Source organism: Aquarana catesbeiana, linkage group LG05, assembly GCF_042186555.1.
Source record: "Aquarana catesbeiana isolate 2022-GZ linkage group LG05, ASM4218655v1, whole genome shotgun sequence".
Classification (NCBI taxonomy): Eukaryota; Metazoa; Chordata; class Amphibia; order Anura; family Ranidae; genus Aquarana; species Aquarana catesbeiana.
In genome coordinates this window covers 70159545-70171719 of record NC_133328.1, presented here as the reverse complement: position 1 = coordinate 70171719, position 12175 = coordinate 70159545, and the positions used below count along the sequence as shown (strand labels likewise).

General features: G+C 40.1%; 1 protein-coding gene across 1 annotated transcript in view; it reads left to right on the top strand.

Annotated features, from left to right (window-relative positions):
• LOC141144317 (integrin beta-1-A) overlaps positions 1 to 12175 on the top strand; it is a 58187-nt gene that overhangs the window by 12389 nt on the left and 33623 nt on the right. The window contains exons 2-5 of the mRNA XM_073629877.1: positions 7820 to 7886; positions 9015 to 9100; positions 10565 to 10781; positions 10868 to 11038. Of these exons, the coding sequence (XP_073485978.1) occupies positions 7820 to 7886; positions 9015 to 9100; positions 10565 to 10781; positions 10868 to 11038 (541 nt within the window). The remainder of the gene's footprint in view (positions 1 to 7819; positions 7887 to 9014; positions 9101 to 10564; positions 10782 to 10867; positions 11039 to 12175) is intronic.

Below are 12175 nucleotides of genomic sequence, written 5' to 3'. Positions count from 1 at the left end.
GCAGACAGTGTGGTATGTTATACATCAAAGTTTAAAAACACTCAGATGGTGGTAATAGGTGTCAGGATGGTCCTGCAGCGGGAAGTCTCTAGGCACGCTGGTCCGGGGTTTTGCGCAGCTCCTTTCCCCTGTAGGAGCAGTCCACTGGCTCTGTGTATGGATAAGTCCAAGAAGTCAGGCTGGAGTGCACATGGACCGCAGCGGTGTCTGATGCAACACTTTTCCGAGCATGCGCACTATCGATGTAGAGGATAGGCGCGCTCCTTTGTCAAGCTCAAGCTTGGGACCACTAGAACAGGGATGGACGCAACACCACAGCCCTGCATGGGGCATGGATGTAATTGCCCCGTGTGAATGAGGCCCAAGCAGAATTTAATCTAACATCTGCCCACTAACCGCCAACTTTCCAACATTACATTTGTCATTTGGTTCCTGATAATAAAATGTCAGACGTGTGTGTGTGTTTTTTTTTTTTTTTTTTTTTTTTTTTTTTTTTTTTTTTTTTTTTTTTTTGTGCATTTTATTCTTTTTTTGCAGCTCTCCTTTTGTACATGATACATGGCCCCATTCGTTCTTTCATGTACATGGATCAGTCGTCCTGTTCCCTTTGCAAAGAAACAGCCCCAAAGCATGATGTTACCACCCCCATGCTTCACAGTAGGTATGGTGTTCTTTGGTTGCAACTCGGCACTCTCTCTCCTCCAAACACGACGAGTTGTGTTTCTACCAAACAGTTCTACTTTGGTTTCATCTGACCATATGACATTCTCCCAATCCTCTTCTGGATCATCCAAATGCTTTCTAGAAAACCTCAGACGGGCCCGGACATGTACTGGCTTAAGCAGAGGGACACGTCTGTCACTGCAGGATCTGAGTCCCTGGCGGCGTAGGGTGTTACTGATGGTAGCCTTTGTTATGTTGGTCCCAGCTCTCTGCAGGTCATTCACTAGGCCCCCTCGTGTGGTTCTGGGATTTTTGCTCACCGTTCTTGTGATCATTTTGACCCCACATGGTAAAATTTTGCGTGGAGCCCCAGATCGTGGGAGATTATCAGTGGCCTTGTATGTCTTCCATTTTCAAATTATTGCTCCCACAGTTGATTTCTTAACACCAAGCTGCTTGCCTATTACAGATTCAGTCTTCCCAGCCTGGTGCAGGTCTCCAATTTTGTTTCTGGCATCCTTCGACAGCTCTTTGGTCTTCACCATAGTGGAGTTTGGAGTGTGACTGTTTGAGGTTGTGGACAGGTGTCTTTTATACTGATAACAAGTTCAAACAGGTGCCATTAATACAGGTAATGAGTGGAGGACAAAGGAGCCTCTTAAAGAAGAAGATACAGGTCTGTGAGAGCCAGAAATCTTGCTTGTTTGTAGGTGACCAAATACTTTCTACCATAATTTGCAAATACATTCGTGTGTGTATATGTGTGTGTGTGTGTGTGTGTATATATATATATATATATTATGTATGTGTTACCGGTATTGTAGTTAACTGTGGTCTCCCTGAAGCTGATCTGTCCCCTTTTTCGATGCCTTGTTTTGCACTGTATCTCTGTATAGAGGTGGCCAACTTTGTAAAGGCAGGACTTTGCTTTCTCGTGTCAGTCCTTCCAGCAAAGAGAACTGTGAACATGGTGGCATCACTAAATCTCACTCCAAATTGCACGAAACAGGGGCAGCAGTGCTTTTAATCACACATAGCAGGTATACAGCTATGAGGCGGTAGGCACTCCTACAAATGTTATCCATATTATAATAATATAGGATATCTGCAGTAGGATCTATGGCAGTGCTCAGTGCTTTGTGTTTTCTCAGGCCTCTAGCAGAAACAACATTTGAACATTGGTATTGCAAGCCCTACGTGTTGTCTCCCATGTTATATTGTTTAGATTCTACCCCAGTGACTGAGCCTGGCTGGCTTGCATGAGTGCGATTCGGGGTTTGGAAACCTCTCTTGAAGGCCCCAGAATATCTAACTAGCCTTTGAGTGGATGCACTGCCATCCTACAGATCTGATATGTGCTGCATGCAGGGTGGATAAAAAAAATCAATGCTTTAAAAAAAATGTATATCAAAATCATGTTTTTTTTTGTTTTTTTTTTTTTAAATTACATTTATTTTAATAAAATTCTTTTGGAGTAAAAAAACTATTTAAGATACATTAATAATTTAGTTTATTCAGTATGAAATTGAGCTTGGTTGTGTAGCATGAGGCTGTATATTCTGCAATATTTACATTTTTGGTAAACTCATTTCATGAATCCAAGCTCTGCAAGCAGAGATGACAACATGTACTGCATTGATGCATGCACACAATTTCACAGTAACCATGAGATAAACAGAAGTTCAGGAATATTCCTTTATCCCATTGTTTTGTAAATCTATGTACACTACAAACTGTATGATTGAATCGGTTCTGATATCGCTGTTTTACTAACCTGACAGCTTTATTATTCTAAATACTGTAATAAAAACTTTAATTTTGTTTGCAAAATGGAGCTGCTGCTTGACATTGATGACAGTTGCTCTTTAAAAATTAAGATTTAAATCGATTCAGACCAGTGCGATGCAGGAACCTGTGTGATTCCAGCACCGGTTCCTGCATCGCTTCTCTCTCACAGGCAGTTCACACTGCCCTCTGCGAACCGCTGCGGGTGTCAATACAATGTTAATGATGCCCCCAGAACAGTTCACAGATCGCAGTGCGAACTGTGGATTCGTACAGAAATCGAGCCGCATAGGTGAGAACATCCATGCGATCTGATTCCAGTGCGGGGAAAAACAAGTCCCTGCACCTTTTTTCTGTGCGAATCCAATGCGTATGGCTGAAATCGCATTGCTCAATCGGCACCTGCTGTGCGTGTGTGAATCGCATGCGATGTCTGAGATTGCACTAGGCTGAACCTAGGCTTAAATCAAATCCACCCTGGCTGCATGTCCCTTCTGCTCTTTCTCCGGTGTCTCTGAGCTCACAGATGCTGAAGGATATTAACGCCAATTCCTGCTTGTTTTCCCCACTTACCGGAGCCATCAGTAGCGGCGAAAACAATCCAACCTTCTGGGCTGATGGGCAGAAAGTAGAGTGGGAAAAAGATGCCCCCCCCCCACTCAACTCTATGCCCTTGGAGTACAAGAGTGTCGTCAAACATCACTTCCGGCCTTAAAAGGGCCCCCCCCTTTTTTTTTTAAAGGGACGGTGTAAAAGAAAAACCCATAGTTGCCATTCCACAAGCGGGCACAATTTTAAAGCATGAAATGTGGGGTATCTGGTTTAACATCTTTCACATTATATAAAAAAATTAGGTCAACTTTTACTGTTTTCTTATATTAATTTAAAAAAAGTGTATTGTAAGACTGCTGCTAAAAAATTGCGTTTGGGGTCTCTGCTAAAAAAAAAAAAAAAAAAAAATTGTATGTATATATTTGGGGGTTCTCAGTAATTTACAAGTTAAAAACAGTATTTTTTGCTAGAAAACAACAAATGTCAGAAATAAGCGTGGTCCTTTAAAAGGTTAAACATCACATACACGGCTTTTGCAATGGGCATATTGGCACCTTATAATAATAAAAAAAATAATAAAAGTTATTTGGCTGCTTTCACACTGATGTGCAGTACACCTGCGGCTTTCCCATAGATTAGCTGCACTGAGCCATAGACTTCTATTCATACTGCCAGTTTGGTGCACTTTCTGAAAGCGTACCACCCGGTGCAAGATTATAATTGAATTATATGGATCTATTAGATTGTAAGCTCTTCTGAGCAGGGCCCTCTTAATCTTCTTGTTTTGTATTGTAACTGTGTTGTCTCCTTTTTATATTGTAAAGCGCTGCGTAAACTATTGGTGCTATATAAATCCTGAATAATAATAATAATAATGGATCAGAGCAGATAACCTACGAGAAAGCCGCAGGTGCACTGCCCTGCAGCTACGGTGCGGGTAAATCGCAGCACATCAGTTTAAATCAACCATATAGGGGGCTCAGGACAGTAAGGGCTCATTTTATATTTGTGGTTTAGGGGGCAATAAAACCCCATAGATCATTGTGGCCGACGGCTGGTTATCAAATTACTTAAGTAGCCCTTGCTCTTCAAAACGTTGAGCACCGCTGGCCTTAACGGTTGCATCAGGGCTCTATTATATTAGCCCCACCCCTAAAAACACAAACTGTGGATCCTGTAACCTTTAACGGACAGGCTCCAGGGCTAAACCTCTATGTAAGCAATGCATAGACTTGCCTGTGTTTAATGGATGCCCATTAGCAGGTGCTAGTTGCACTAGTTACAGCTTCCAGGCTAATATGTTTACCTCTTCTGTCCGCTGATATCCGCCATAATCTGATCCAATCCTGTCCGTAAACTCCAGATGGATGGAGACCCTTTTTTGGGATGAAAACAAACAGGCAGCCCGTTTTCATCCGATCTCTCCATAGAGGAGAGCAGGGCTTTTAAAAGGTCTATCTCAGCACAGTGAGGGGAGACGGACCTGTTACTCCCAGCTGAGCAGGCGGATAACTGAGCAAAGTGGAGTCCGCCGGGCGGACCGCCCTTGGGAAAGAATCCTTATTCTGCAGCCATAATGATAATACTGTGAGGGCAGCGTTGCATCTTGTAGATGTGGCATCATGATTTACTCTCACTATGACCCTTTATATACCGGTATATAGAACTTTTGCATGTTGCAGTATTTTAAAAGTGAATACTAGTCTTTGATACAGAATAGCCCTTATAACAAAGCATTGTTTATCATGTATGTTTGTTTCCCCTTAGGCCTCATGCATACTATTCTCTTCTGAACACCTTTCTCCTGACAGAAGCGTTAAAAACAGGCCTAAAGCTGGCCATACACCTATAGATTATCTGCAGATTTTCTATGGTTAGATGGAAAGTGCAACAGATTTCTCCATGTTCGCTAAACTGTGTGGATGGAGGAATCTCCCACTTTTTACATCTAACCATAGAAAATCTGCAGATAATCTATAGGTGTATGGCCAGCTTTAAGCTGTGTTTTTCAGATGCTGGGTGTTCATTCATTTCATTGGCCAGAATAGTCATTTATTCTTGCCATTTAAATTAATGCTAAGCATGCCTAATTTTAAGGGTTTGTATTTATTTTTATGTATGAATAGTGACGGAAATGGATGGGTGGAAAAAAAATACATATACAGAAACGCACATCAGATGCATTGTAATGCATTTAGTAATGTTTTTCTTTATTAGCAACACAGTTTAGAAGAAAATGAACGTGACGTAAAATGTTTAAGTACCATAAATTTTAGTTAGTTCGGCCTCTCGCATGGGCAGATCGATCGGGTTTCAAAATACTGTATATAAGAATATATGCTCATTTTATTGCTAGGAGTGTGAAATTCAAGACTTGGCTGGGTGTAACAAGATGTCCGCTGCTGCCCTCTGACTGCAGGTGTTCTGTCAGATTAGTAATCCTGCTAGCGGTGGAAAGCGTGCGCAGTGAGTATTTTTGGGTCAGTCAGCAGACGGAACATCACTTTTGTTCGCTGATCTGACAGGTTCACTGATCTGACAGAACATCGGGAATTCCATCACAGGCTTGGATTTCCTCTTGCTTCCTGCTTTGGCTGTTGGAATAGGAAGTCAAGGGAAATCTCCCCAGGTGGGGGGCATAGATAGCAATAGTTAATCTTCCTCCCTTAGGCTACATTCGGAATTGGGCGTTTTAAAACCAGGAGCATAATCGCAGTGATTTTGCCTGCGATTTAAAAATGCCCTGCTAAAAGGTGTGAATGCAGCTTAAAGGAGAAGTACAGCCAAAGCTCGTTTGTCTGTACTTCTCCTGTGGATCACAGGGGTGCAGTTTGTTCTGCACTCCTGAGCAGAGAGATGTTGGTCGAGCGATCAGCGGTGTTAAGTCGCTCGTTTCTCAGTCTTAGAGCCAGCGGGGGAAAGATGCAGCATCAGTCCTATGCTGCATCCACCTAGGTAAGTATGATTTAAAAAAAAAAAAAAAAAAAAAACAACCCTGAACTTCTTTTAAAACTTTTATACATGTTCAGAAGGAACTTGCCAAGTGTCAGTAGGTGTGTACTCCTCTCTGTTCATCAGAGTCCAGTTTAATAACTGGTTTGGGTTGAACAGCATTTGATCGGCGCTTGCAGCCAATGTATATTCTGGGGGGCGCAAACTCCGCTGTCAGAATACAATAGAAGAGCTGGGATGATCCCTACATCCATTCGTCATTTGAATGGATGTGGGTATCTGTGAGTTGTTTTTGCTGCTTGAATGAAAAAAAACTCTATGTGTATATACCCTGCTTTTTTTTAAAAAAGGGGGAAAAAAAACTTTAACGGTAGTCAGTGGAAGGTCACAGCAAGTCCAGTGATTTGTGGCTCAGTCACTGTGCAGATAATGGTAGATGCAGAATCGCTGACTTCTTAGTATGCTCTACCATTGCTGATATATATTTCTACATTAAATAAGTAGCTATAGATCTCTGCTGCAAAACCGCCGCTGGGTAATGTCCCTGCTTATTTGGCAGCATAACATAGTCCTAACTGAGATCCAGGGGGAGGAAGCTAAACTGTCAGCAAAACTTTATGGGATTTATAGTATATTGTTCTCCATTCTTTGTTATACAGTAAATTGGGCTGCAATACCAGTTTTCTATGACCTTCAATAAAAAACAAAAAAAGGAGCCGCACCATGTGCTTTGTGGATGCCCTGGTATTTTTCTGAAGGGGAAAAAAAATTAATTCTATTTCTAGATGTGCAAAATCCTTTTTTTGGAGTTTTTGTAAGCCTTACCCTAAGTAACCACCTTCTTCTCTCCTTCTCTTTTTTTTTTTTTTTTTAAACAAAAAAAAAATGAAATATGTGATGCATTGGCCTCTAACCAGTGTCTCGCCGATGGTTTCCTGGCTTGTTTCTTTGTTTTGATCTGTATGTAGCGTTACTGCACAAGTCTGGTTGTTCTGAACTGCAAGAGGAACAGCTCAATGTAATGGTGTCAGTGTAACCAGCCCAGAGGAGTGTTTGTTATAGAGGCAAAGGCCAGCCCATATATGGAAACATTGTAGTTCAGGAATCCGGCGACTGCTCCACTCCTCAGATACGTTGCTGGTCTTCCAGGCTGTGTTACTCAAGGAGCGCTGAATTTTTCAGAGCTTATTTATATGGCTGGCATGGGTCTGCAACACATCTAGTTTTAGGATTACCAAAAATGGGGAACCGGTAATCAAGAACTGTGTCGCTACAACAAACCTGTAAAACGCTTCAGATGTATTATTGCACCATTTGAATAATGCTGCATTAGACATGAATCTTTGCTAAAAAAAAAAAAGGTGAATGAAAAGGTCTATCATTTATAGGTACAGCTTATGGAGGCACTAGTATTAAAGCAACCCTGTTGCATTTCTAAAACAAAAGGCTAACCATCCTGTAAAAATATAACGTTAAAGTGACCCCCCCCCCCCCCCCCCCCCCCCCGTCACCACAGGGTCACTTTTTTACAAAATAGCTCACATGTTAAGCCTACAATATATGTACTTTTCTTTCTCAGTAGCCTGTGTATTGAAAAGCTGTCACATCTGTTTTTTTTTTCTGGTAATATTTGATGCAAGTTTGTGCACAGTTTAGGATCTTGCAGATCATAGAGAGCCATGAAACACAAAATTTCTAGGCTTTTACCAATGGTAAGAAAGTGTTTAGGTGGGCCCTCATGTTAAACCGTTATTGATATACAGTATGTTAATCCAAAAGATCAAATTTTATGGCGAATTTGATGTATGGATAGATTGGGACTTTTCAGCAATGCATCCACTAATGAAAGCATTCTGTTATCTTACAGATGGCATATAAACTCTTCTTCCTGGGGCTGTGTCTTGGTTCACTTTTATACAGCAATGCTCAGCAAAGTGAGTATTTTTCTTTTTTTCCCTTTTCCTTTCCTTTCCTTTCCTTTCCTTTCCTTTTTTTTTTTTTTTTTTTGTGACTGAATTAGATATTTTTTTTTTAAATGACACTATTCAATGATGCAGCAGTTATCGGCTCAGGGTGGAACTTTAAGCCTAGGTTCACACTGGTGTGTGTGTGGAGCACTACATGTGATTCGCACAGGAATCGCACCACCTTCCTGTGCTCATCACATGCAATGTCTGTGAGGTGCGATTTGAGCCTAACATTTTGTGAGGCTCAAATCGCATCCTCACCAAGGTGGCGCAGCACTTTTTTTTTTTTTTTTTTTCTTTACCGCACCTGAATCGACATGACATGAGTGTACTCATGCGATGCGAATCTGGCATTCGCACTGTTTTTCAATCTGTTTCGGGGTGTTAATCTAACATTGACACCCGCAGCAGATCCTGTGGATACTGTGCAATTGCGATGCGGGAAGACACAGCGGATCTCGTGCGTTTCCCTGCATCGCATCAGTGTGATCTAGGGCTTAAGGGTAAATTCACTTATAAAAAAAAAAAAAAAAAAAAAAACTCTCTTTGCAGGTAAAAAATGTGGCTTTATTTCTTTTCATTAGGAGCCTGTAAAGCATTGCACCCGCTATCAGCAGATCACAGGTGCCATGCAGGACTCCTTCAGACTATAAAAGCTGTCTGCTTGTACCTCAAACAGGCAGTTACACACTGACAGCATCCGTGAACTACCTAGAGTGCTCAACAACGCACTGGTAGTGCATTCAGAACTACTGCAAAGGCTGTAGTAGGTACTTGTAGTTTTCCTGTTCACAGAACTCTGTGAATGAATGGTGATGAGATCGGGGAGAAGATTTTGTGTATGCACACAGTTTTGAGGCTTGACACATTTGGTCTCTGTTACCATCTCCTCTTTTATTTTGTACAAAAACATTGGGGATTAAATTTTGTTTGTGCGCAAGAAATTTTATTTTAGTGTATTTTTTTCCTGAAAATATAGATTTGCCAAACAGTTACTCAACTCTTGTGCGAGATTAAAAAAAAAAAAAAACAAATCCTACTATATTTTAGTAATTTTTTTTTATCCAAACAATGCACTTCCTTTTTTTTTTTTAGGTGGAACGGAGTGCTTAAAAGCTAATGCCAAATCTTGTGGAGAATGTATACAGGCTGGACCAAATTGTGGGTGGTGTACAAAAGTGGTAAGTTTGAATGATGAACTGTTTGTGGTATCCAAAAGGTGTATATATAATTGTGCAACTACATGTTTACTATTACATTTGTTGTAAGGGTATTTAGAAAAACAAAACCTGGCGGTAACAGCAAAGTGACACTAACCTCTGGTTTAAAAAAAATGACATGCATACATGGATTGTAATGTATTTTAACTTAGAAAAGTCTCTTCTTTTGCTCTCGGCCTTCTCTAGAGGTTCGGGAGGTCATGGAGGATGTTACAAATAGGCAGAAAAACACAGTACTGTAAGAAACAATTTAATGAAAAATAGATTACATGGCCATTTTATGTAGTGGATGTGTATGGATTCATTTTGAAAATACGGATAATAATGCATACTATGAAGGGCTACCTCTTCTAAGTTGTGGACATTTGCTACAAAACCAACGTTTATTCAAGGAGGGAATGTCTTGATTGTCTTTGCATCAGCTTTATATCTGCTGAAAGATTTGTAAAATAATACTGGCAATCGTGTGACTGTTTTAGGCATTTGAGGGATCTTGGTTGCTGTATAGTGTTTACAGGGGGGCCTGGGAATAATATGTGACAGTCTAGAAGGTATACAGTAGATTGCAGGACGTTTGTTAAAATTGACCCTGTCAGTGGATCAACAAAATTTAAAAAGACACTAACCTTTTTGGTGTGACCTAGAACAGTTACCTATAATTCTGTGTTCTGTTTTTTTTTTTTCCCACGCAAATCGATTCTTTCAATAACTAAAATTTTAGCTTGTATCCATTTTTATATATCAAAGCACAATGTCCTTAGATAAAATGTATTAAACCGTTATGAATTTACTATATGAAGCAAGAGGGATTCCTTGGGTATACAATTAATATGGTGCCTCACAGTATATAAACTGTAGCATTTGGTAAAATTTGTATAAAGATATTCACAACAATTTTTATATAATGCAATTCAGAAAACGTTACCCTGTTTTTTCTGCCATGTTCTAATGAACATGGCAGTTGTTGACCCTTTTTGTCAATATTATTTTGGCTGACTTCTACACAAGGCCATGAATGGTATCGCAAAGGTCATTGAAACGTTTCTGACTGTCACTGGTGTATGCTGGTATGAGTAAGTTTCTCCTCATTGTATTGATCATTGAAATCCCATGTACAGTATGTGGACACATTTCCAAATGGTTATTTATTTAAGCTTTTATTTTGTTTTTTAAGTCTTCTGTATATTTAACCCATGACCTTGGCTGAAATGTGTGTTTCTAGTTTAGTGACTGACTAGTAGCCGCCTTGATTGTACTGTTGTACAACATTGGGCTAAGTGGAGCCAGTTAAACTAAGAAAAATGTTATAATTCATACTGCTTTAACTGCCATAACAAGTTGGAAGCCATTTTTATTTTATGAAGTTGATTGTGTATTTACTTTCATGCATTTTAACCTTTTTATACCTTTTATTCTTAATTTTAGGATTTTTTGCAAGAAGGTGAGCCCACATCTGCACGCTGTGATGACCTTGCTGCATTAAAAACTAAGGGCTGTCTAGAGGAAGACATTCAGAATCCCAGAGGAAGCAAAGAAAAGCTAAAGGACAACCCTATAACAAATAAGGCCAAAGGAGAGCGTATGGACCCCTCCAAAATTACACAGATCAGACCCCAGCAGTTAAAATTTGAACTCAGATCAGGTGCGGACATATATTCTGAGCATAGTGGGTTTCTGTGTATAAGCCTTGTCACATGGATTCTCTAATTTTTTGTTTCTTTTGTACAGGAGAGCCCCAGACATTTAATTTAACATTCAGACGAGCAGAAGATTATCCTATTGACTTGTATTATCTTATGGACCTGTCATATTCCATGAAAGACGATTTAGAGAATGTAAAAAGCCTCGGCACTGCACTCATGAGAGAAATGGAACAAATTACTTCAGATTTCAGGATAGGTAAGAGGAGTTGCATCATAGGCTTGTTTATAGAAGAGATCAGAACAAACTCTCCTCTAAATCTTAAGTAGCTGTGCAGTTTGAGTGCAAGAAACTTTTTCGGAGCGACTTGAGAATTAGAATGGTTCCATTGCAGTTAATGGGATATGACTTGTCATGCAACTTTGAACTCTCAAGTTTCATGACAAGTCACAGCAGTGTGAACCGGGGCTGAATTGTATTAAAATGTAGTGCTGCTTGGGTGTTACTTTAATTAATTATTAATTTTTTACTTTTGACTTTTTTTTTTTTTTTTGTTTTTAAATAACTGAACTTCATTGTTTTATTCACTTGGGGGACCAAAGTTATGATATTTTGTGTTCTGATGTCTGACCTCTTTTAAGTTAATCGATCGCAAATTGTGCTCCATTAGCACTACTGGGGGTGCATGGATCCCTTCCACCTGACAGGATAGCTTGTTAGATTTTCACACATTTAGTGTGTGCTGGTGCATGACAAACATCGGTGGCAGCAAATGGGTTAAAAATTTTCAAGTATTTAATATAGCACTGACCCCCTAAGGAGCTGCTGCTGATTGATTGGGCCTGCACTCTGCCTCTCAACCCCAGAAAATGGCTCGACCCCCTTGGCACAACTGTATAGCAGTGTTAGTGTAAGACCCAATGGTAAAGAAAAACACAGTAATAACACACTGTACTGTATATTTACCGTCACCTTGGTACTCGTCGCTCCACCAGCTGTAGTAATAGTCTCACACAAATTGTAAGTCAACCATTTAAGCAGTTTACTGAAATACTTGGTTAACACAATAGACACGTTGACAACTCAAATATAAAGAATGAACGTGAATGACAATCAATGTGTATGAACAAAGAACTCAATGATCACCTGAGTAGTATATGCAGACAGGCAAAGAGTGTGTCCAATATGACAAAGCCCTGATATTGAGCACCTTCCCACTCCAACCTCAGAGCACACACCAAATTTGCAGCGAAATGTCAAGTGCGGTGCAGCAGTGAAATACTATATATTTGTCTATATCATATACTCAAGGGCTCCCCCCTAGGTTGCAATACACTGTCCACTCTGCGAACCGAAGTTGTGCTGCTTTATAGAAAATGACAATGTCTCTTTTCT